The sequence below is a fragment of the Canis aureus genome, chromosome 9 (assembly GCF_053574225.1).
Source record: "Canis aureus isolate CA01 chromosome 9, VMU_Caureus_v.1.0, whole genome shotgun sequence".
NCBI lineage: Eukaryota > Metazoa > Chordata > Mammalia > Carnivora > Canidae > Canis > Canis aureus.
The window spans coordinates 53055556-53081385 of NC_135619.1; the positions used below are offsets into that span (position 1 = coordinate 53055556).

Consider the following 25830-nt stretch of genomic DNA (forward strand, 5'->3'; position numbering starts at 1 on the left):
AAAGGACTCACTGGTGTGGAGAATGAAGGAAAGGGAGAGAGAAAAATAGATGTCTGGTTATTTTGTTTTAGGAACTGGCTGGATGGTGGTGCCATTTACTTAAATGGGGAAAAGTCAGGGAATAACAGATATGAGGGGACAGGAGTCAGGAGCCAAAACTTCTGTTTCGGCCATGTGATGTTTGCCATGTCCGTTTGACATCTACATGGAGACATCCAATTTGCTATACGGGTTTAGAGCTCAGTTTAGAGCTCAGTGAACAGATCAGGACTGGGAATATGCATCTGGGAGTTTAAAGGCATTGCAATGTATTTAAAACCGTGGGGCGGGATCCTTGGGTGGCTCAGCGGGTTAGAGCCTGCCTTTGGCCCAGGGCGTGATCCTGGAGTCCTGGGATTGAGTCCCACATCAGGCTCCCTGCATGGAGCCCGCTTCTTTTTTTAAAAAAAAAAAAAAAAAAAAGATTTTTATTTATTTATTCATGAGAGATACACAGAGACACCGGCAGAGGGAGAAGCAGGCTCCTTGCAGAGAGCCCGACGTGGGACTCGATCCAGGGCCTCCAGGATCACGCCCTGGGCTGCAGGTGGCGCTAAACCGCTGTGCCACCGGGGCTGCCCATGGAGCCTGCTTCTGCTCTCTCTTGCTCTCTCTCTCTTATTCTCGCACGCTCTCATCAATAAATAAAGTCTTTAAAATAAAAAAATAAAATTCTAAAAAAAATTAAAAAAAAATAAATAAAACCAGGGGGCAAGATGAGATCATCTAGGCAAGGAGTGTGGATGGAGGTGAGAAGGTGGCCATTGGGCCACTCTGACACTTTTAGGTGTCCCGGGGAGGGGTGGGAAAGGAGACCCAGCAGAAGTGGCCAGCCAAGTAGGGGGAAGGTGAGGTATCAAGGAGCCAAGTTCTTTCAGGAAGGGAAAAGTGGTCTCAGCTGGGTCAAGTGCTGCTTAGAGGTCAAATAAGATGAGGTCAGAAAAGTGACCACAGGACTCAGCAACATAGAGATAATTGGTGACCAGGACAAGTGCTGTGTTAGCGGTGGTGAGTGTGGACACCTGGCCAGAAGAGGTGGAGTTGAAAATGGGATGCAAAGAAGTGAAATGGCAACATGGGCACCTCCAGAAGCCCCACTGAGATGAGGCCGGGGCAGAAAGATGGGTCACATGGAGGCAGGAAGGTTTGTAAGGTTGGATAATGCTGATAGGAAGGAAAGAAGAAGAAACGGGTCGCAAGGAAGGAGGAGGAGATAGTTGCAGGAGCCGAGTCCCTTGAACAGGTTGGCGGCTGTGGGGCTGTGGCGTGAGGAGCAAAGGGGCAGGGGAGGCCTCAGGGAACAGAACTGAGAGAAGGAGGGGGCGGAGCGTGGGTGCTAGAGGTGGGGGCCTGGCAGGTGGGGGGGAGCTCTCTGGTCTCACTGCTACCACCCCCTTAGTGAGGGGTGAGCCACAGATTCCCCAAGAGGGAGGGTCCAGCCCAACAGGTCAGAGGGGAGGAGCAAAGTGTACGAGCTTTGTGCGGCAATTTGGGTCCATCTGAAAACTGATTTCCAGATACTTTAAAACTAAATTTTAGGGGCACCTGGTTGGCTCAGTCGGTGGAACCTGCGACTCTTGATCTTGGGGTTGTGGGTTCAAGCCCCATGTTGGGTGTGGAGGTTACTTAAAATATTTTTTTTAAAAAACCCTAAATTTCCAAACAACTTTCAAGTGAGACAGACTACATTCTGTTTTAAAATGGTTACCATCAGGCAGCCCTGGTGGCGCAGCGGTTTAGCACCGCCTGCAGCCCAGGGTGTGATCCTGGAGACCCTGGATCCAGTCCCACGTTGGGCTCTCTGCATGGAGCCTGCTTCCCCCTCTGCCTGTGTCTCTGCCTCTCTCTCTCTCTCTCTCTCTCTGTGTGTGTGTCTCTATGAATAAATAAACAAAATCTTTTAAAAAAAAAAAAATAAATAAAAAAAATAAAATGGTTACCATCATATCATATATGAGCTTTAAAAAATATTATGAAAGGGGCCAGTTAATAAGCGATTGCCACGTGACAGGCATCCTGCTAGACGTTTTACATCAATTCTCTCACAACACCTTGTATGGGTTAATATCTCCATTTTTACAGAGAAGGAAACAGAAGTAAGGGAAGCATAAGGAGCCTGCATGAGGTCACACAGCTAGCGAGGGGGTGAGGACAGACCTAAAATTTAAATTTGGCAGCCATTGAGGAGATGCAGGTGTGCAAAGCATAACTTAAGTGAGGGAATTAGCAGAGAAGAAGAAATAGGGGTAGAGGAGAATGAGGGAGAGAATGAAGGCGGGGGAACATTTATTCTCAAAATAATATAAGGTGTTGTGCACCTTACTGAAAGTCCATCCTGGTGGTTGACACAAGAGACGCACACATCAGTTCACAGCACATTGACCATGGAAAAGAAAATCGAGTCAGACCTCTTCCTGGGCCTGAGGCCTGAAGGCGCTGCCTCCCACCCAGTAAAGCTTCAAGAATGCTTCAGCCTCTCTCCAGCAGTGTCCCTGGCATATCCGCCCTCCCCTAATAAAAATAACCATGATGATGTGTTTAAACAGGATATCAAAAAAGGATCTTATTTTTAAAAAATAAATAAATAAACAGGATATCTCCTCAAGGCTTTGTAGCACGTAAGCAAAAGTTTTTTTTTTTTTTAAGATTTATGTATTTATTTTAGAGAAAGAGCGGAGGAGGGGCAGAGGAAGAGAGTCTTAAGCAGACTTCCTACTGAGCACAGAGCCCAAAGGGGGGCTCAAACTCACCCACCCTGAGATCACAACCCGAGCTGGAACCAAGAGTCAGACTGAACTACCCAGGACTCCCCCAAAGTATCTCTAAATTAAAAAAAAAAAAAAAGTGCAACTTGTATGCAAACCAGCTTCTGGACGAGCCTGGTGCCTCACCACTTAGCTTTCTGGAGCCACCTCTGTCCCCGTAGATCCCCAAGAAAAAAGCATCTCATGAGATAAATACCATCAGAGCCTCCCCCGTGTAAATACAACCCCTGTGTTCCATGCTGCCTCTATCTAGTTTAATGGTTGCATAATATTCCACCAGACGGCTGTTTATTATATATTTTACTCTTCCCCTGTGAGTCACAAATGTTGCTTTTATTAAGTGATGCCATGATAAACAACAAGCATGTAACTCTTCTCTTATCCTGCACTGTGTCCTTAGAAGAGTCTCGGAGGTGATATTGCTGTGTGATAGGGTGCGCATAATAGCGAAATATCTGTGACCAGATCACATTTGCCAACTAGATTGTAGCAATTTCACTTGCCACCTACAATATTGGAGTAAGATTGTTTTACTACATTGTTGCCAGCCTTAGGGATCATCTTACAATTTTATGTTTAAATGAATAACTGAAAAATTATTGCCCCAATGTCTTAACTTAACTTTGCATGAGCATCTTTATTCCCCAATGTCATGGACCTTTGTCAACTCCAAGAGTGGGTTCTCTGGGAGTTGGAGGACACTCACATGACTCCCTTTCTCCCCCAGCCCTCAATGTAGGGCTCCAGTCACTGGATCTGAGCTGGAATCACTTCTACATACGGGGAGCTGTGGCCTTGTGCAATGGTCTCCGGGTAAGATGCTCTCTGGCAAGGGTGTGTTGAGTCCAGGGAGGACGTCCAGCACCTCCCATCCCACCATCTTGAACCTTTTCCTCATGACCCCATTGATGAGAGCACACTGAGCTCTCATCAAATGCTTTCATGTTGTTAGCATCATTCCCACAACTCCTAGATGTGCTTTATTCTTTAGTATAAATCCTACTTTGGCAAATTCACCTTGCTGGGGCCTCGGTGGCATCTTTGGGGATACTTCAAGAGGGCAGTTTAATTAGGGGTAGGGAATGATCAGGTTCTGACTCCCACCACTGGGAGGGATCTGGAAAGGTCTCCCTCCCAGAGACTATTGAGCACCCGGACTGGATGGGGAGAGGAACCAGGGCCTCGTGGCTGGATGAGTCACATGCAACCTTGCCACTGGTGCTGTTCTCTCCCGTCCCCTGGAGGCTAATGGAACCCTGCAGAAACTGGATCTGTCTATGAACGGCTTTGGGAACGAGGGGGCCACAGCCCTTGGGGAGGTCCTCAGACTCAACAGCTCCCTGGTCTACCTAGACATCAGCATCAATGATATCAGCAATGAGGGAATCTCCAAAATCAGCAAAGGACTGGAGTTCAATGAGAGCCTCAAAGTCCTGAAGGTAAAATCTTTACTCAAGCTGGGAATGGGCCATTTTATGGGTGTGTCCATGTGCATGTGTGCACACCCATGCATCTGTGTGTGTCCATGTTTCCAGGTGTGTGTGCATTCCTGTGTGTGTTCATGCATCTGCGTATCCATGCTGCTGTGAGCCTGCACCTGCGTCCGTGTCCATGCATCTGTGTGTATGCATCCATGTGTCCATGTGTGTTCATCTGTGTGTCCTTGCATCCACTGTGTGCCCATGTGTGTGTATCTGTGTGTGTTGGGGTGGGGACAGCAGGGTGATGGGGTTGCATATTGCTGGAGAGAATCATTGGGAAAATTTACTTTGTGCTTCACACGTGCATAGGTTCTAGACTGTCTCTCTGCTATAACCCTAATGTCACCCTCTACGGTCACCTGGTGCATGGTGTCATCTCCTATACAGTCTTCCCTCCTCCCACCTGGGTCTCCTCCAGACTGCTCCACATTGAAGCCAGAGTATGCATTTTGAGCCTAAGTCCGGCTTCCACCCCCACCCGCAGCTAGTTTCCTTGAGCAGAGACCTCCATCTGGCTTCCTGTGGTTTCAATCCACTTCTCTCATCCCAGGGTGCTTCAACAACCTCAGTTTACCACATGCTCTCCCTTGCTGTCCAGCCATGGCCTCAGGGACTCCTTTCATCTCCCCCCCCCTCCTGGGGCCTGGCTCTCCCTTGTGGCCCTGACCTCAGCCTCACCTGTAGTGCCTTCCCCCACTGCTCCCTGCACCTACCTGAGTCACTGTCCCACCCCAGCATGCCGCTCTGGCAGCAAGCCTCTCACAGACCCTCAGATCTTGGCTCACTTCTTCACACAGAGCTTGCCAGGTTCCTCCTTATATTCGCATTTCAGTGACTAGTTGTCTGGTCACCTCCACTGGTGTGAGAGCTGCATGAGACCAAAGACTGTGTTTGGTTCTACCCGTTATTATACCCCTTGTACCTTAGCTCAGTGCTGAGCATAGAGAAGATGCCCAGTGAATGACCATTAATGAATGAATGAATACATCTTTCATTTCAAATCGATTGGCTTATAGGGGCACATGGGTGGTTTAGTCAGTCAAGCATTTATTTGCCTTTGGCTCAGGTCAGGATCCCAGAGTCCTGGGATCCAGCCTCGCATTGGACCCCCTGCTCAGCGGGAGGTCTGCTTCTCCCTCTCCCTCTGCTGCTCTATTTGTGCTCTCTCTATTTTTTTTTTTTTTTTAGTAAGGAAATTGATTGGCGTACAGATGCTAATGTATGACATAGAAGATCCTAGGCAGTTGGAAAACAGATGAAAGATGAGGCCTTCCATTACCAGTTCCCCTTTCTGGGGCTCCTACCATGAGGCAGGTGCACATATGGGCTGCTGCTTGCTCACAGCACAGCCCTCCAGTGTGGGCTCCACTAGCCCCTCCCGCCAGACCAGAAAGCCGAGCCCTGCAGGCCATGAGAGGCAGAGAAGTCAGCCTGCAGTCTTCCTGCAGTGACTCCAAATCCTTCAAGATATGAGGGGTGATTCGGGGGAACCACAGATGTGGGGGCTCTGGTGGAGAAGGACAGGAGTTAGAAACCAGTGACAATGAGCTGCCATCTGAGTGGACAAGCACCTCAGAGCTGCAAAGAGGAAGCCAGATTCCCAGCAGTGGATGGAGCAGGGTGATGGGCTGGGGACAGTGGGAACTGCGGGCGAGGCGTGGCCAGAGCAGGAGGAAGGGTAACTCACAGTGGAGACACTGATGCGGCCTGCCTGTGATTCAGCCTCTGGGGAGCAAGGAAGCCAGGGAAAGTTCAGAGAACCCAAATCTTAAAAGATGGAAGCCAGGGATGGAACATGGCAACAGGGATTTTCTTTTCTTTTTTTCTTTTTCTTTTTTTTTTTTTTTTTTAAGATTTTGCTTATTTATTCATGAGAGACACAGAATATGAGAGAGGCAGAGACACAGACAGAGGGAGAAGCAGGCCCCATGCAGGGAGCTCGATGTGGGACTCAATCCTGGGCCTCCAGGATCACAACCTGGGCTTCAGGCAGTGCTAAACTGCTGAGCCACCCAGGCTGCCCTAGGTATAGGGCATCTCAGCCCCACTGGGATAATGCCCTGAGCACTTAGCTAAGCCCGTGTGGTCCCCGTGATCTGCCCCACTCCAGCCCTGTAGCCTCGTTCTTTCCACTCCTGCTCATGAAATGTTTGCTATTGCCCAGACACCTCCGCACCCTTGCACTTGCCTACCCTTGTCTTCTCTGGTGCATCTCACTCCTTCTTCTGGTCCTGCCTCTGCTTCTTCAGACCAGAATAATCCCCCTTAGTTCTGCAAGGCTTAGCTCCAGTGTCCCCCTCACTGTGCCGGATGCCCCTTGCCTAGCTCATGCAGCAGCAACATGGACCTCTGTCACTGCCCTCACTGCACTTCTGATGCCATTTGCTTGTTTGCCTGTGGCCCCCTCTGGAGTGTAAGCTACATGTGGACGGAGACCTTGTCCTGTCTGTCTGTGTGTATCCCTTAGCACTTTTTCCAGCAACCAGCACATGGCAAGCTCCTAATAAATGTTTGCTAGCTGGCTGGATAGATGATGGGGTGAGCCATGAGATGGACAGCAGATGGATGACTGGACAAGCAGACAGGGAGGCAGATGCTTACAGAGAAGTCTGGGTGGAAGTCAGAGATTATGATTTGATGGGGAAAAATGGAAGCCATGCTCTGTGCCAGCCTCTCCTGTCTGTCTCCATGTCACCCTCCTCCTGTCTTGCCCTTCCTCCCACAGCTTTTCCTCAACCCTATGAGTATGGATGGGGCTGTTTTGCTTATCCTATCCATCAAGAGGAACCCCAAATCCAAGATGGAAGAGATTGACATTTCCGTGAGTGATCAGATAGTAGTTGCTGGTACCAGGAAGCATGGTAGTTACCATGGCCACGCTGTGTTGGCAGGTGCCAATAGCCCTGTCCCTCACAGGCCCTCACACAAGTACTCCATGAAAAGGTCACTCCTTTTGGAATACAGCTTGGCCCTCTCTTGGGGTCCTGTTAGTGGGAATAACCATTCAGTCAATAACTTTACAGTGTGAAATCACTGACCAGAACCTGAGTAGGTCTGAGAGCAGACGGTAGAAACAAAAGTGGGAGGACCCAGAGCAGACTTTGTTGACTGCCATTTCTGCTCATGGACAGCCCTGGGTCCCAGAATGGTTCCAGAATCACAGAACTTTTAGAATCTGAGAATTAACACATAGGCAAATTTGTATTTTTATTCCACGACTTGGCCTGCTGAAAGCAGAATTTAAGGGTTAACCTCCTGATGGAGGAGGGAGACTCGAGCAGGTGACATCACTGGGGCCACATGTTCTTGTCTCAATCCTCAGAGAGGTGGTAGCTTGTCCACCACTTTATACTGGCTTTTCCCCCAAAGTGATTTTACATGCTCCAGCTTCACCTGACCCCTACTCTGGGAGGTAGATAAAGTGCATTCAAGTCCTAGAGCTGCCCTTGACAAAGCACGACAATCCAGCTGGCTCAAACAATAGAAAGGTATTACCTCACAGCTCTGTAAACTAAAGCTCAAGATCAAGGCACTGGCAGGATTGGTGCCTTCAGAGGAGTGTGAGGAAGAATGTGTCCTCTCCTTCTCCCAGAGTCTAGTGCTTTGCCAGCAGTCTTTGGTGTTCCTCGACCTGTAGGAGCATCACCCTGATTTCTGCCTTCAGCGTCAGAGGGCGCTCTCCCTCTGTGCATGCCTGTCTCCATATCCAAATGCACCCCCCTTTTAATTTATTTATTCATGAGAGACACAGAGAGAGAGAGAGGCAGAGACATAGGCAGAGGGAGAAGCAGGCTCCATGCAGGGAGCCCAATGTGGGACTCAATCCTTAGACCAGATCACGCCCTGAGCCAAAGGCAGATGCTCAACCACTGAGCCACCCAGGGGTGCCCCAAATGCTCCTTTATACAAGGGACACCAGTCATAGCAGAAGATTAGGGCCTACCCCCATGACCTCATCTTACTCGATCATCTACAAAGACCCTGTTTCCAAATAAAGTCACCTTCACGGGCCCGGGGGATTAGGCCTCCAATATCTTTTTGGTGGGAACACAATCCAACCCATAACAAGAACTTTTCCTCATTTTCCGATATTCTATATAAGGAAACTGAAACAGAGAGGTTAGGTCACTTGCCCAGGACCACACAGCAAACAAGAAACACGACAAATGGTAAACCCAGGGCTTCTGCCTCTTGCTCTAGAGTTCTATAAATGTACATACGGTGTTAACGTCATGTTATATAAATGCCACACAAACATGATGTTTTGCCAAGATTTTAATGCCTTGCAATAAAATCGGTGATGATATTTTGAATATAGAAGCCCAAGCTCCTTGGGCTTGGAACTGAATAATAAGTAACATTTGGACTTAGGTTTGCCACAGATTATAAAACATTAGAAAAACATACCTGCTTTTCTTTTCACTGAGTTCTCTTGCCCCTTGCTCCCCATCCCAGGCTCCTCCTTTTGCTTAAGGTCTTCCCCCGCAGAGGCCCTCTGTCCATCCTCCTCCTACAGCTCTGACCTTGCCCCACCCTGCCTCTGGGTCTCAGTTACACACTCAGATTCTGTTGGCATTTGCTCTTCCTCCCTCCCCCACAGTACAGTTTGGAAGGCATGCATACAGGCACTGTCTCTTGGTGTCTGAGGGAACATTAGAAATGGTGCTGTTTCATCTAGCCCCAGATGGCACACGAACCCATGTGAGCTGGGATCACACTGCCACTTTACAAGCCTACCAAGGACAGACAGTCTGAATGGGCCTTTTCCTTCCCTTTTGTCATTTCTCCTGACATAGCTCTAAACAGTGTTGGGATTTCTTCATTGTAGATGAACCTTCTCTAGAACTTTCTCTAGAATATCTACAAATCAGGTTAAGCACAGGTTTAATTATTCGAAGCAGTAAGCGATTCCTCAGAAGCACATCTGAGGAATGGAGCAGGCTGACCAAACCAGTGAAGGCCAGGTTTGGTCAAACACTGCTTCACAGAACATCTCTTCTCCTGTGACCCATAACTCAGCTCTGAAGGCACTTCCAAAAGGGGAGTTTTGAGTCAGGTCAGAGTGGTTGGAAAGAGGAATCCTCGTCCAGAGCACCTGCTCCAAAGACCAATATGGTGGTGAAATGGACATTTCAGGGCTTTTGCCTCAGGACCAGCCTCCTAACCCCATAGCTGTGTCTCATCTGTCACATGCAGACAGTGATGCTCACCACCTGAGAGCAGAGCCGAGCCAACAGTATGTGACCGGCTACCGGCACTCAACTAGAGCATCTGATCAAAATCACGTGTGAACCTCACAAGTCAAATCACAGAGTCTAAGAAAGATCAACTACCCCAGTCTAGGAGCAGCACTACAGAAAAAGCTGGAAAAGACCAAAAAACAAACAAAAAAACAAAAAAACCATACACCTCTGCCTTTGGCTTGGATGGCCCTGGGGCTGGGGGGGGGGGGGGTGCGTCAAATGGTATGGGTGATGCCTTCCTCATGAGGGATCCCCTCTCTCCCTGCCTCAGAATGTGCTGGTATCTGAGCAGTTCCTAAAAATATTGGATGGGGTGTGTGCCATCCACCCCCAGCTGGACGTGGTGTACAAGGCAGTGCAAGGCCTCTCTGCCAAGAAGACGGTCCTCCTGTGGGTGAACCCCATGAAATTGATTCAGGTGAGCCCTTGCTTTCCTCTCAGAGACCCCAAGGACCCAGACTCTCCCCTCCTGCAAAGGGTCTGCACAATCCTCTCTGATAAGGAATATCTCAGACATGGAATATTCCTTGTGGATGTTGGATTTCCCCTCAGCAGTGCCATCCGACCCTGGAGGAAGGGGCGATCTGGGAACTGGCTGAAGCGGGAGGGGCTTGGAACAGAATGGTTTCTACCAGCCGGGCCCCTCCACTGGCTAATGTATGACCAAAGGCAAGTCACAGTGCCCTCTGGGTCCCAGTCTCTTCACCTGGAAAATGGGTAGAACAACAGGACTCACCCCAGGAGGGCTGCTGCAGAGATCCAGTTCTATATGACACACACAAAAGACTGAGAGCAATGCCTGACCAATAATAAGCATCCAACAAACCCAAGCTCTTTCCAATAGCTGGTAAGGATGCCAAGATACCTGGTGAGCACAGCTATTTGGTGGCTTTAGCTAAAGAGGAACGCTCAGATCCTTTATATCTAGGGGTAACCTGCTCTTGGCCCAAGTCTTAGGTCACAGGAGGGAGATGTTACCATGGGAATGAAAAAAATCAGACAATTTTAGAGCTGCAAGGGAGCTCACCTGGTCTGACCACCTCACAGAGTAGTACCCAGCCCAGGCAAGTGTTCCCACCCCCAGCACTCACCGGTGGCAGGGTTGATGGGCCTCTGCTGGATGCAGACTGGTTGCTATCTGGGGTGATGCCGTGCAGATGTAGGTTCTGCAGGGTTTGTGCCTCTGGGGCTGCTTCCTGCATCTTGATTGGTCTGCTCTGTGCCTTAGCTTCCAGGACTAAATAGGAGAGCTCTGCATGAAAATTATTGTTGTGTGGAAAGTTCTGGAAGGCAAGGGGGGTATTGACTATCTTCACAAGTCAGATGACATCAGACAGAACCAAGGGGAAATCTGTTTTTCAAGGGGCGCGGGATGCTCCAGGGAACAGGAACAGAGTTCTTAGGTGCAAAGTGGGGGCCCCATCCCCTGTTTAAAACAGCAAAGAAATCTCTAGGAATCTCAGAGGAATCTCAGAAACCAAACCGGATGTGCAACATAAAACATAGTCCTTCCCCTCGGGGCGGCAGTTGGAGGGAGGGTGGGAGCAACCATCTGGTTGAAAAGATGGAACAGATGCAATAACTTCTCATAGATATATGATAAATAATGAATGAGTGACAAGGGCAACAAATAGCATCAAAGTCCAGACTAGAGGCCACTGCGGGATTAAGGCAAACAGAAAAAGATGTGTCCTGGGGAAGGGCCTTGAAAAGCAGAAAGTCTTGAGGTGGGCAACGACAGGGAGGGAGTTCTGGGAATAGGTTTCCCACCCTCAAAGGAGCAGAAGTGGGTGCACACAGTCTGTTTGGGCAATGGGAACAGGACCACATGGTTCCAGGCTCCCGCAAAGCCTGTAAGTCAAGGCTGCACAGGGAGGCTGGGGCCGGATATGGTGATCCTCAGATTCCACACTCCACATGGGGGTTTGATTCCACAGGGGAGCATGGAGCCAGCGGTAGTTGCTGGGCAGCAGGTGATGGGACTCAAGCAGGACCGAAGGATAATTTTTCAGGCAATGGGGAGGAAATAAACTGAAGGGGGTAAAGATGAAAGTGGGAACACCAATGCAGACGTTATGGTAGTATCCTAGGTATGATAACTAGTGTTCTAGAATGAAACCTCGCCTGAGAGTGGCAAAGGAGGTGGAAGGACAGATGTAGGAGATACCACTATGGAGCATCTCCAGGATTTGCTGAGTGTTGGGGTATATGGTGCATGTGTGCAAGTGTGCATGTGTGTGCATGTGTGCGTGTGTTGGGAAAAGGAAGGCCGTGATGATAGGAGAGAGCCAAGGATAACCTCAAAAGTTCAAGTCCAAGGGACTAAAATAAAGGTGGTGACATTGCCAGGGGTAAGGAGGCCCTCTCCAGCCCCACCCTCCGTCCACCCCTCCCTACCCCCAGTTTTCCACGGAGGAACTCCACTGGATTTCTCCATTTCTTCACACCAGTTCTCGCTCAATCCCAGGCCTATACACGTTCATGTTCCTCTGCCTGGAACACCCTTCCTCCTGCCTTCCGTGCCTCATTCATTCCTACCCTTTCTCTAAGTCTCTACTCAAGTTCATGTCCTTGGGCAACCCTTCCAGATTCCCTAGTCAGGAGTAACTAGGCCCTCTCTGAACAACTCCTCCAGGGCAGGAGCTATGATGGGTCTCATCCATAGCACCTACCAAAGTAACAGGTCCTTGTACTGGTCAAAGTTCTTGTCGCTGACCGCCCAATCCACCCTAGCTAGGTTAAACAAGGAGGGATCTACCACCAGAGACAGAGCACAGAAACATCGTGGGGGCTGGAGAAACAAGAGTCTTGGTTTAGATTCTGAATATGGCTCCCCCAAACACCCCCAAGTGGACTGCAGGATGGCTGCTGCTTCGCCATTAGCAGGAGGCTACCCAATGGGGCAGCCTGGGTGGCTCAGCGGTTTAGCACTGCCTTCAGCCCAGGTCCTGATCCTGGAGACCCGGGATCGAACCCATATCAGGCTCCCTGCATGGAACCTGCTTCTCTCTCTGCCTGTGTCCCTGCCTCTCTCTGTGTGTGTGTGTGTGTGTGTGTGTGTGTGTGTCTCATGAATCAATAAATAAAATCTTAAAAAAAAAAAAAAGGAGGCTACCCAATGGAGAGTCACCCACTGAATCAGGACCACCCTCCAGCTGCCCACGGCCTGCTGTCTCTAAATCAGACCTCTCACACAAGAGTCACCCAGGTGCTTGGTGAAACCCATCCCGTTCCAACCCCTAGCTGAAAGGGGGTTGGGGGAATGTCGATGTCGTGCTCTGCAGCCTCAGCGTGGAAGAGCAGGGTGCCATGGGGGAAGTGGAGGTGTGTTGGCTCACCCACCCATGGTATCTGCCACGGCGCCTACGGTGTTGACAGCGTCGAGCAGACTGAGAATCACCTGGGATGTGTTGGACTGAGGTGCCAGTGGGTGTCAGCCTGGACTTGTGAGCAACTGTTGAGGATCCAGAAGTAGAGTCACCCCAGGGGGAGAGGCAGTGCACCCCAGAGTAGGAAGTGTGGGGAAAGGGGAAAGAAGAGGCAGGGGCCAAGAACTGGTCCCAGAGGAGTTCCCCTGTGAGCAGGATGCCTGCAGAAATGTCTAGCAGTATGGCTGGGCCTTACGGGCTTTTTGAGAGTGGGAGGGGAAGAGAAACAAAAAGATACTTAAAAAGGACCCCAGAGGAATGTTTTATGATATTGAGAAGGGGTTCACGATGTATTAGTACACTGTATTTTATAAAACACTATGTACAATAGAAAGTTGATGGATGGGGACACCAGGGTGGCTCAGCGGTTGAGCACCTGCCTTCAGCTCAGAGTGTGATCCCTGTCTGGGGATCAAGTCCCATATCGGGTTCCCTGCGAGGAGCCTGCTTCTCCCTCTGTCTGTGTCTCTGCTTCTGTGTGTCTCTCATGAATAAGTAAATAAAATCTTTAAAAAAAAAAAAAGAAAGAAGATGGATGGATGGATGGATGGATGGATGGATGGATGCATGGATAGATAATAGATGATAGGTAGACAGAAAGAAAGATAGGTGGGCCAAACAGCATGGACTCTAATCCTTCCCTCTTTGGAGCCACGTGGAGATCCTGCTCCGTGGAGTGGGGGCTCCTGGAAACTGAGCAAACCCACAGAACCATCACGGCACGCCGCTTGCCACACCTCACTCTGTGCAGGGCGGCTGCTAACACCCAGGAGACTCAGGCTCCCCAGTCGGCCTCCTTCCGCCCTCTGCTTGCCAGGCCACCCTTTGGTGGGAGGTGGCGGCGGGTGGGGGGTGGTATTAATAGATGTTATAAAATCAAGTGTTTGCTCCTGGTGTCTCCTGCTTCTCCCAGAGCTATGCCGACCAGCACAAGATCACAGTCTTAGACTTCTTCAAGAGCCTGAGCCCTGATGGAAAGATGACGATGCCTGTGGGCAATTTCCGGAAAGCCATAATACTGGTGTGCTGACCCCCAGGGGCTACAGCCAGTATCTGTGTGTCTGTCTTTGTCTGTGTGTCTATCTGTGAGTGTGTGTCTCTCTGTGTCTGTATGTGTCTGTGTATCTCTGTATCTCTGTGTGTGTGTCAGTGTGTCTCTGTGTGTCAGTGTGTCTCTGTGTGTCTGCATGCATCCGTATGTCTGTGTAACTGTGTGTGTCTGTGTGTGTATCTCTGTGTGTCTGTGTGTGCATATGTGTCTGTGTGTGTGTGTCTGTGTCTCTGAGTGTGTCTGTGTGTGTGCCTCTGTGTGTGTCCATGTTTTTCTGTGTGTCTCTGTGTGTCTCTGTGCGTGTGTTTCTCTGTGTGTCTGTGTCTGTGTATGTGTCCGTGTGTCTCTGCGTGTCTCTGTGTGTCTGTGTGTCTCTGTGAGTATCCGTGTGTCTCTGTGTGTCTGTGTGTGTGTCTGTGTGTCCTTGTGTGTCTGTGTGTCTCTGTGTGTATCCGTGTGTCTCTGTGTGTCTGTGTGTGTGTCTGTGTGTCCTTGTGTGTCTGTGTGTGTGTGTGTGTGTGTGTGGCCCTGGGGAGGGCTAGGCAGGGAGCTCCACTGACCGGGCCTGTTCCGTCCACCTCTTCAGCAGGACAAGGTCCCCCTCAACCTGTACCAGGTCAGGGAGCTGGTAAAGAAGCTGAGTGACAAGCCCGACACGGTGAACTTCAGGTCAGTCCAAGCCAGCGGCCACCCTCCCCTGCTTCTGCCCCCCGTGAGCCCCCACCTCTCCACCAGGCGCCCTGGTTGATCTGCGCCCCAAGGGCCACCGTGTCTGCCTGTGACCAGGGACGACCTCCGCCGGCTCCCTGGCTCCCAGGCGGCCCCACTGTCTGCCTCCGCACTTCCATTCACACTCCACGCAGAGCTTCAGCCTCCACCATGTGCTGCTGGCTGTGGGGCCAGGTTCTGGGGACATGGTGTCACAGCTGAACAGGAGGTGACGCAGCGGAGCCCGTGGCTAGGCCCTGGAGTGGTGACAGGTGTTTGCCGGGTACCCAGTAGGCCAGAGAGGATCTCCCGGGCAAGTACGGAAGGTGCAGGCCACTCCGCTGTGGACAGTGATGTCCTGTGACAGAAGCTGTGTTCCTTAAAGAGACAGAAAAGGGCCGGGACAGCAGCAATAAGGCAGCGACTCCCTCCGTGAGCCCTTCCCGCAGCCCCTTCCTCTGTGGGCACCGGGCCTGCCCACGAGCCCCGCAGCACCGTCCTCCCCGCCGTCCTCCCCTGCGGCCCAGACGATGAAGCTGAGCTTTGGAGAAAGGCAGCACAGAAGCTCAGCATGTGCATACAGGGGCAGCCGTGGCCTTTGAAGCCACGTCTATGTGCTTCCAGAAGCTGCCCCACCAGCTTGGGCTCCCATCTAGCCCTGCAGCTTTGTGTTCTTGCGGTGTCCTTAGGGAGCGCTACCCGAGCCATCCCCTCTGGCCCTGCTCCACAAGCCTTCCCCGGGTCCCTCTGTCCTGTGCCCCAACTGATGCCTCCGGTGGGGAGAAGCCAGGCAGGGACAGGCGGGGCAGACTGACCCATCTGCACACCCTGCTTCTAGTAAAGGGTGCAGCCGCACCCAGGGCTCTCAGTCTCCAAGTCTTCAGCATGGGGTTATGACCCCAGCACCCGAGAGGGTTTGTAAGGCCTAAATGGGGACAATGCATGCGAGAGGCTGGCACATGTCACCCAGCAAAGGGACCCTTCAAGATGCCTCGCACGTCCGCCACACCATTCCCATCTGCCCTCCCTGACGTGATGATGCTTCTTGTGCCTTGGGAAGTTGGTGGAAAGTGCCGGGGCAGAGCCTGAGAGACCAAGTTCTAGGTCCACAGACGAGTTCAAGTCGTCATCAGGAGGCAGTCCTGGGGCTTGGGTCCCCGAGTCTTGGGAACTGAGGGGAGGTCTCTGATGCGCCCTGCAAATTATCCCTCAGCTCTGTTAGTTCTGATTGAAGAGCAGAGTGGTCATTTTTATTGTCGCGTGGATTTTTTTATCTTCATTTTTGTTACAAACACTATCTACTCGTGAAAATTCTAAATCCACAGCAGTGTAGCAAGAAGAAGGTGAACGTCCTCTTTTATCTCCTCCCTACAGAGCACTCTGCCTCCTGGAGTACTCATGAGCAAATCCAGGGCACGTTTCCCTACCTTTCCCATGACCCACGATCAAGTGTGCACGTATGTGCGCACGTGTGTGCGTGTGAGATAGTGGTTTAGAACGTGGCCTCGGACGCCAGATCACCCGAGTCCCAAGCCCAGGTCCACTCCTGTGCAAGTCACTCGACCTCCCTGGGCTTCAGCTTTCCCATGTGTACTATGAGCTTAGAACACTACCCATGGCATAGGAGCTTCTGAGGAGTAAATGGATTAATGCCTATAAAGCATGTAGAACTTCACCTGGCATGTGGTAGGCCCCGCATACACATATGTTTTCTTCTATATTATTTTACCCTCACAAACACACAGTTTCTTATTTATCATAAATAGAACCATGTTATCACGTTCCTCTGAACTTGCTTTGCCTTCCAGGATGTCTTGGCGATCTTTCCGTGTTTGTACATTTAGATCCATCGCAGTCGTTTTAAATGTCGTTTTAAATGCCATGTGCTATTTCAATAGCACAGAAGGCTCATTATTTAACCTCATTTTTATGGGCATTTATTTCCATGGTCTTCCTACGACAAATAATACTGTAACCAGCATCCTTTTGGTGTTTGCACACATGACTCTCTCCGACAAGGGCTCGGTGGTGGGGAGCCGGTGTGATCTCTGGGTCAAAGGGTGTGCACATTCTAAATTGCCATCTAGTGCTAAACCCTTGCCAACAATGTAAACCAGCTCTCTGCCCTGTCGCCGAGCTGGCACAGAAACTCAGCTGTGTCCAACCCTCTGCCACAATGAGGGGCAGGTCCTCTAATGGTCTTGCTTGGATCTGAGTCTGCACTGGTACTCAGTGTCATCCCCTTACCTTTCAAACCAGTTTGTTGAAAACGGTGAAGCCCTAGCAACCAGTCTGGTCTGGAAAGAAGTCCTGGTGACAGAGACGTCCTGGCAAGTCGGATGGTGGCAGGGAGGAGGCGGAGATCTGTCTGAAACCTCCGTAGACAAAATTCAAGGCCAGACTGTAAGCGAGCCAATAAAGTCTGGCTGGGTCCCAGTGTCTCTGGGCTGCTGGTGGTGGTGTGCCCTTCCCCAGGGGCCGCACCCCCCTGCTTTTAGTGACCAGCAGGGGGTGCATCCTTGGCGGCCTTGGTGGGAGCTGCGAAGACAACTTGGGAATGCGATGGGGTTGCTAGGCAGCAGGAGAAAAGAGAAAAGCGGGGGAGTGGAAGGAAGAGGAGATCAATGCACAAAGGCGGTCATCAGAGCAAATGTAAACTGTGTCAAGGAGAGAGATTTCTGAGCTGCGGGAGGCAGTGGCTGAGGGAACAGATGCTCAGGACGGGGACCTTTAGAAGCAAATGCTGAGGGGCCATGTGGAGAGAGCCCAGGATGGGAGACAGAGGGACCTGGCATGTAGTCGAGGCCCAGCACTACTTAGCCACCTGCCCTTGGAGCCTTATGCTTCCATCTGAAAAGTAGGACAGCTGAACTAAAGGCTTTCCACTCTGTTCTGGGGATCTACTCTTCTGCGTTCCTTTTTTTTTTTTTTTTTTTTTAAGATTTTATTTATTTATTCATAGAGACACACAGAAAGAGAGAGAGAGAGGCAGAGACACAGGCAGGGAGAGAAGCAGGCTCCACGCAGGGAGCCCGACGTAGGACTCTATCCCGGGGTCTCCAGGATCACTCCCTGGGCCGAAGGCGGTGCTAAACCGCTGAGCCACCCGGGCTGCCCTGTGTTTCTTTTTAAAATTCCTTGGAAGCTAGGGAGACACCTAGCGTAGAGCAGGGATAGTCAGGAACAGCATGTGCTGAGCAGGCGGGGGTGGGGGGCAGTTGTCTTTGTGGATGAACAAGGGCATCCTCACATGTTTATTGAATTGTCGACTGCATTGTAGACTGAATAATCTTGTACCTCTACAGCACTGCATAGTGCCTGGCACATGATAGATGCTCAATAAATACCCATGGAATGAACAGACACAGTCACCTGGCAGTTATTTTGGGCAAGGGGTGGAAAAGTGGGAAAATTGGGGGATAACCGAGAACCGACACCTCAGAGCATGGGGAAGCCCTGGACCGGCATCTATGCATCCAGTCACCCACCCTTGGGTTTCACTTTGCTTCCCCAGGGGTGGAGCTGATGCCAAGGCCTCTCCGCCCATGTGTCAGGATTGTTATTTGAAATCATGTACGTGCCCCCTCCTCACAGTGCACCTTCCTTCATCAAGGTCTCAGCCTAAAATTGAATTTCCACTAATCTGGTGCCATATAGGAGCTTGGAGTCAAAATTCAGACCATAGAAGAAAATAAAGAAATCTAATAAGGGATTTGGGGGCTGAAACCCACATCTACCATACTCATCAGGGTATGTAGATGTCTTTTGCTCCACCCCACAAATAAATCGAATCCGCTTGAAGTCAGGCTGTGTCTTTTAAGTCTATTATAATCTATAAACTTCCCCCCATCAAGTCGCCTCCTATACTTGGACTTCCCCTCCCATCCAAGAACTGCTGGGGTCTGAGTGGAACCCTGAGGGTTTTGAAGTCACAAAGTACCAGAATTTGTGGACTATAGACTATGGATCGGTAAAAACAGCAAAGTTTTCTCAAGACTTTGTAATCCATCTCTTGCATAAAATGAAAAGGCAGCAATCTTCTGATCAAAGGTTACTTTTCGTTTGGGTAGCTTTGGGGAAATTATGGAGATATAGGGAAGCTAAAATCCACCCCCACCCCCACCTCCCACCTTCCAAGCCAGCCCCTGGACACACTGCAACCCCCAAGTGAGTGAAGGATGGCCAAGCCCACGTCAGCCGCAGCCGGGGAGCCTTCCCTAAATGGGACTAATTCCTATGATTGGCCACTAGGTGTCAGGTCAGCTCCAAAAGTCCTGGTGAGTACTTGGCTCCCAGAAATTAGAGACCGCTTTGCAACCCTTGCAACCTTTGCCGTGCACTTTCCACGGTTTCCCAAACCTCTGCCCTCCTCCCAAACCCTCCCCCCCCCCCCCCCCGCCCCCTGCAAGAACCTGACATGAAATCTGAGCCCTGATGGGTCCAGCAGCCTGACCCTCGGGCAGACCTCTCCAAGGCTCAGCGTCGTCATAGTAGATTGAGGCTTCTAACTACATTTACACCCTTGCTACAAGGAAGAAAATCGGAAGCTGGTAAAAACTCTATAAACAGTCCTGGGGCACCTGGGTGGCTCCGTGGTTGAGTGTCTCTGGCTCAGGTTGTGATCCCGGGGTCCTGGGATCAAATTCTGCATCAGGCTCCCCTCAGGGAGCCTGCTTCTCCCTCTATGTCTCTGCCTCTCTGTGTGTGTCTCTCAGGAATAAATAAAATCTTAAAAAAAAAAAAAAAAAAAAAAAAAGCAAAACAGTCCTCAGTCAACCCAGTCTGGAGCTGGGCAAGACCACAGGAGGAGACAGTGCTTCATTTGGATGGGACTGCCCAACTGTCATCCTCTGACTATTGGAACATGCATCCGGAGGCTGGGAGACCCAAGCAGGAGCCGCAAGCCCAAGGCGGAGGGAGAGGAAACTTGCAGAAGTAGGAAAGGCTGGTAGGTTGAAATGGCCCAGAGGCACTGGCTCGCACTGAAGGGGGGTCAGGCTGCAGCCGACCCAGGGAAACAGCACCCTGCCTGTGCCCCTCCTTCATACCCTAACTCAGCTTCGTGCACTAACTTTTTGCTCCTCATAGAAACCTTGTACAGAAGGTCTGGCCTTACTCCCATTTTACAATTGGGGAAATGGAAGCATGCAGAAGTTAAGCATCTCATTCAAGGCTTTTGCTGGCCAATAGGGAGGCTGAGATTAAGACCCTAACAATACAGCTCTGGCTCTCTGGGGTCTTAACCACTGTACTTCCTGGCCCTTGATGGCTTCCATGCTTCAGCTTCAGATCAAGACAGGGAAGTTTAAATGCACTTACTCTGTTTATATTCTTTCTGCAACATAGTGAGGAATAACTAAATTAATGAGCAAGCATGAGCTCCAGGCTGGACTAGCCAACAGGAGAGGGGCAAAGGCAGATGGTAATGTTCTATTACAGCTGTTCCTCAAGGTCAGGTTGATAGGCTTTCCCTGTCCCCAGTATTATTCAGAAATTGCACTAAGGGAGGTACGATGGGAGAACAGAAGGAAGCGTGTGGAAAGTTCTGTGTATCAGCATCATAAAGTGCTTAAGCACACAGATCCTGGCATTGACGTTTCTGGGTTCGAATTCTGCTTGGCTTTACCACTTGCCCTTGCCGGCTCTGTGACTTTGAGCAAGTCCTCAGCCTCTCTGAATCTCCATTTCCTCATCTGTAAACAGAAACAAGAATAGATCCCCTCCCTCACAGGACTGTCATGAAGAGTTACTGAACTCCTGCAGGTGAAACACAGCCCAAGGCCTCTGGCACACAATGAGCGCTTCTTGTAAGGATGACCTCATTGCACTGGGTGTTCCTTTCCAAGAGGGAGGGGGTGAGAGGAGCCCTAGGTCCAGCAAACCGGGCAGCCGTCTTTGAAATACTCAAAGATATTTAATATCTTTGAATATTCAAAATATTCAAAATTACTGGTCCTTTGAAACACCATGGGAAGCATTCTAATCTCAGGCTTTGGTTTAAGGCTTGCATTAAAAATTTTTTTTAATTTGTCCAGAATCTTTTTTTTTTTTATTTTATGTATTTATTTGACAGAGAGAGAGAAAAAGCAAGGGGAGCAATAAGTGGAGGAAGAAGGAGAAGCAGGCTCCCCTGGTGGAGCCGGGAGCTCGACGCAGGGCTCGATCCCAGGACCCCGGGATCATGACCTGAGCCAAAGACAGACACCCAACAACTGAGCCACTCAGATGCCCCAGAATCCTTTTGAAAGATTATCTATCTATCTATCTATCTATCTATCTATCTATCTATCTATCTATTTATCTATTTATTTATTTACTTATTTATTTTTTTGAGAGAGAGTGTATGTGCCTGGGGAGGGGGGTAGACAGAGGGAGAGGGAGAAGCAGACTCCCTGCTGACTGCAGATCCTGACACAGGGCTCCCTCCCAGGACCCTGAGATCAGGACCTGAGCCCAAGTCACACGCTTAACCGAATGAGCCACCCAGGAACCCCCTGTCCAGAATCTTAAGGATTGGACGGATGTGGGGACGACCAGCAGCACTGTGTGGACAGTGCAGGGGACACAGCAGCCATCTGGCATTTTTCTCAGCTGCTGAGGTCTGAAGCCCTCTTCCTGGGCTGGGAACTCCTTGCCTTGGGGGAGGGACAGCTGGGACTTGCGGCTGGGACCCCGGATCATGCCCTACACCAGACACTGACTCTCTGAGCTAGATTCAGGAGCTGGCATCCCAAAGAGCCAAGTGATGTGGGAAACCAAGGCAGAAGAGAAATTATTAAATTTCCTCACTCCCTACAGGCCCTTGACAAGTCCCTAAAACAGGCAGAGTGACATTCCTCTAGGGACTCAGCGACCTCAATGTTGATACTTTGCTGAGGGCAAAAAGACAAACCTAGCCCAGCCCCCAGGATCCTATAAGTCTACTTTAATATATAAAAATTCCATTTTATTCCATATACTTATAGGAATAAGACTTATAGGATCCTATAGACTTATAGGATCCTATAAGTCTACTTTAATATATAAAAATTCCATTCCATTCCATAACATTTAGAAATGTTATCTCTAAAGCCCCTAAGATACGTGTTGGCAATCCTCCCCCAAGCATGTGACCCACCGATATACATCTGAAGGGTCTCATGACTCGGGTTTTATTAGACGGTAATAAGTGACCTTTCCCAACAATAGCCAGCCCCCTCAAGGTCCTGGGAACCTTACTTCCAAAATTCCTTAGAGACTACATTTTTCCTAACCCCCTCCCAACTTATCTCTAAAGGGCCACTCCTCATGACCCCGGTGCGGGTCCTCCTGCCCATGGGTCCTGTCCCTGTGCTTTAATGAAACCACTTTTTGCACCAACATCTCCAGAATTCTTTGTTGGCCGTCAGCTTTGGACCCTAATGTCTTTTACGTGGCAAGGACCACAGCGAATTCTCTGGAACAGCTGCAGCAGGGCAGCCAGATGAGCACTCGGGGAGGCGGCGTTGTCGGGGACACAGAGCCTGGGGGTCAGCCGGGTGAGCGCAGCCTCTGCCGCGTGGCTGTGGCTGCAGTGGCAGCTGCCGTGTCCTCAGGGGACCTGGCCGCCTTGCCAAGGATGGGGGCGGGAGGGGCTTGGGATTGGTTTTGTTTTGATTAGTTTTGTGTTAAACAAAATCAAACAATGATTAGCAAGGCAAGTCCACATCGGAAACACTGGCTGCACACCAGTGGCCTTGAGCCACAGGAAGGGAACACTTCTCCTTCGGGAAGCAGACGTCCTGGAGCGGGGTGGAAGCCAGGGGGGCTGGGAGGCCCACCTTGACGTCTCGTGGTTTGCCTTTATTTATTTTTTATTTTTTTGGATTTTTTTTTCCCTTTTAAGGAGGGTCAGTAGTATGGCCCTTGGAGGACTACCTCTGCGGTTCGGCCCCACCTGAGGGAGTGTGCGGAGGAGCCGGCTGCTGAGGTGGCCCGGATGAATAAGCCCTAACTCTTGTGCGTGTGTACGTGTGTTGTGGTATAATCAAGAACATCCTGGGTCTTTCTCCCAGTTCCTGCTACCAACTTTAAAAACTCTTGGGGGGGTGAGGGTGGCATACAGGGGACGCAGTCGGTTAATTGTCCAACTCTTGGTTTCAGCTCAGGTCAGTTGTGGTCTTAGGGTCCCCACATCTGGCTCTGAGCTCAGCATGAGTCTGCTTGAGACTCTCTCTCCCTCTCCCTCGGCCCCTCCCCACACCTCTCTCTCTAAAATAAAGGAATGTTTTTAAAAATCTCTTGGGGCACCTGGGTGGCTCCATCAGTTAAGCATCTACCTACAGCTCAAGTCATGATCTCAGGGTCCTGAGATAGAGCCCCACATTGGGCTCTCTGCTCTGCGAGGAACCTGCTTCTCCACCTCCCTCTTCCCCTCCCACCCTGCTTGTACTCTCTCTCTCTCTCTCTCTCTCAAATAAATAAATAGTCTTTAAAAAAAAAAAAAAGAAGAAGAAGTCTTGGAATTTCCTGAGTGGCAGGAGTGTCATTGTTATGCTAATGAGGTGACCCAGGGTGGGCCCCTTCATAGCTTCCTGAAGCTGGTGACCTGGAGGACCAAGCAGGGAGCAGAGGAAGGAACTTCCAGCCGATGGGAGAGGGGGTTGGAGATTGAGTTCAGTGACGCAGCCAGGGTTCAGTCATTCCCACCTAAGGAATCTCCCGTGGGAACTCTGGGCGGGAGCCTCAGGGGAGCTTCCTGGGAGGGGAGCGCCTTGCTGTGCTGGGCGGGGAGGGCACGGAAGCGCTGCATTCCCTTCCGGATCGGCCCTGCACACATCTTCAGGCTCTGGCCCTTGATAATAAAACTGTAATCCTAAGTATAGCACCTGCAGTGAGTCCTGTGAGTGTTCCAGGGAATTCTCCAGCCTGAGGGGGTCCTGGGGAACCCCCTTGCAGCTGGCATCTGAAGGAGCCTGTAGGGGCTACTGAGCCCTGAACCTGTGAGTCCAACGCTGGCTCTGGTGGGACTGCCCTCGCCCCAGGTGTGGTGGAAATGGAACCCGGGGACGTGAATGCATTAGCACGTTTGAATTATAGAGACATAAAGTGTGTGCTCAGATATGTCCGTGACCAACAAGAGGGTATCTATGCCCAACGAGAGGGGCTTCCTCGTGTCCTAACCCCCCGATCCACCTGCTTTGGATTGCGGGCGACCTGACCACCAAACTCAACCTGCAGCCCCTGCAGGGTTGTACCCCTCCTGGCTGTTCCTCCGATATCCCAGGAGAGGGCGCTCCAACCTCACAGGTCCTCCCCCTCCCGCTTGCTTCAGCCCTCTAAGGTGGGGTTGGGGTGCTGCACAGAAAAAAAAAAAAGATAGGACCCCAGACTGGCTCCAGGGAATCAAATACAGATGACTGAAGAGGGCAGCCGTGCCCCTGGCTGGCTTCAGTGACACTGGTCATACCAGAGGAGCGTGGGCCTGAGCTCTCCAGCCACCCGGAGAGCAAGTTTCTCCACCCAGGGCAGCTCCAGGTTCTGGGCAGGGCCCAGCTGTACCATCTCGCGGGACCTCTTCACAAAATATAAATTTACAAATACAATATGAGGAGGGCGCCTGGGTGGCTCAGTGGTTGAGCATCTGCCTTTGGCTCAGGTTGTGACCCCAGGGTCCTGGGATTGAGTCCCGCATCAGGCTCCCTGCATGGAGCCTGCTTCTCCCTCTGCCTGTGTCTCTGCCTCTGTCTCTCTCTATGTCTATCATGAATAAATTTAAAAATCTTTAAAAAAAATAATAAAAAATTGGGATCCCTGAGTGGCGCTGCAGTTTGGCGCCTGCCTTTGGCCCAGGGCGCGATCCGGGAGACCCTGGATCGAATCCCACGTCGGGCTCCCAGTGCATGGAGCCTGCTTCTCCCTCTGCCTGTGTCTCTGCCTCTCCCTCTCTCTGTGTGACTATCATAAATAAATAAAAATTTTAAAAATAATAATAAAAATAAATAAAAATAAAAAAATTAAAAATTTTTAAAAATATTCATGAGAGATACAGAGAGAGAGGCAGAGACACAGGCAGAGGGAGAAGCAGGCTCCCTGCAGGGAGCCCAACGTGGGACTCGATCCCTGGTCTCCAGGATCACGCCCCGGGCCAAAGGCAGGCACCAAACTGCTGAGCCACCCAGCATCCCCTCTCATGAATAAATAAATAAAATCTTTTTTTAAAAAAATACAATATGAGGTATAGTAACTTGATGTTTATTTGGAATGAGGGAAAAAAATCACAAAAGCCACGCTTTCTAAAAGCTGATAGTGGCCTGAATGTGAGATCCTCCCTGGGTCTTGGGAGAGAGTCTCACAAAGTGAGGGTCCCTGCAGCTCCAGCCTCTTCAGCTTCTTTACGGGTGCAGGTAACTCCACCACTGCCTGCATCTGCCCCCAAATGAGGAGTCCAGCCTGCTTCCTGAGCCCACCCTGCCGCTAAAATATGCTAGAAAGACGCAGCTCGAGCCAGCTGCCTGTCTGGGTCTCCACGCCTCTGTCCCGGCCACTGCCCTTGGAGCAGCCAGTTGTAGCCACACCATGACCGTGTGCATGGCTTGCTGCTGTCCCTTCCCTCCCTGCCACACCCCAGAATCGGTCACCTCCATCCCCTCCGGCTTTTGAGGCACAAGGTGGTTCCCTGGCTTCTTCCTCCTTGAGTCCTGGTTTCAGTGAATCCTCGGTCCACCTGCATTATCTCAAGATTGTAAAACTCACAGCCCCGATATGCCTTTCCTAAGGGCACTGTGATGCAGGAAATAACCTTTTTCTTAAAATCCGTGGTTTATGCGAGTGTGGGGGTGGGGTAGGGAGTGTAACTACATCCATTTGTTTATACTACAGTGTAAGTGACTTCAATAAAATTCAATAAACATTTATTAAGAGTTTACCCCATGTCCAGTGCTATTGTGGGTGTTTGGGATACATCAGCGAATAAAACAAAACCCATCCCTTACATGGAGTTTACACTCCAGCAGGAAGAGACTGACCACAAACAAGACATACAATCAATAAGTGAGTCATACAGTATGTGAGAAGATATTAAGTGCCATGAGTGGGGGGGAGGGGAATGAGCCGGAGAAGGAGGTTCAGGAAGGTCATTGCTGGGGGTGGGGTGGA

At 50.5% G+C, this 25830-nt stretch overlaps 1 protein-coding gene across 9 annotated transcripts in view; it reads left to right on the top strand.

The window, feature by feature from the left end:
• Positions 1–17154, top strand: part of LRRC74A (leucine rich repeat containing 74A) — a 34450-nt gene extending 17296 nt beyond the window's left edge. For 3 of the 9 annotated variants that reach the window (XM_077910109.1, XM_077910114.1, XM_077910118.1), the window contains 7 exons: positions 3532–3617; positions 4049–4243; positions 7011–7106; positions 9800–9946; positions 13870–13977; positions 14594–14676; positions 14871–15962. In XM_077910109.1, the coding sequence (XP_077766235.1) occupies positions 3532–3617; positions 4049–4243; positions 7011–7106; positions 9800–9946; positions 13870–13977; positions 14594–14676; positions 14871–14937 (782 nt within the window). In that variant the 3' untranslated portion in view covers positions 14938–15962. Of the gene's footprint in view, positions 1–3531; positions 3618–4048; positions 4244–7010; positions 7107–9799; positions 9947–13869; positions 13978–14593; positions 14677–14870; positions 15963–16974 lie in introns of those variants that run through there. The other 6 variants (XM_077910111.1, XM_077910116.1, XM_077910112.1 and 3 more) reach the window with 5 other exon arrangements.
• Positions 17155–25830: the final 8676 nt, after the last annotated feature.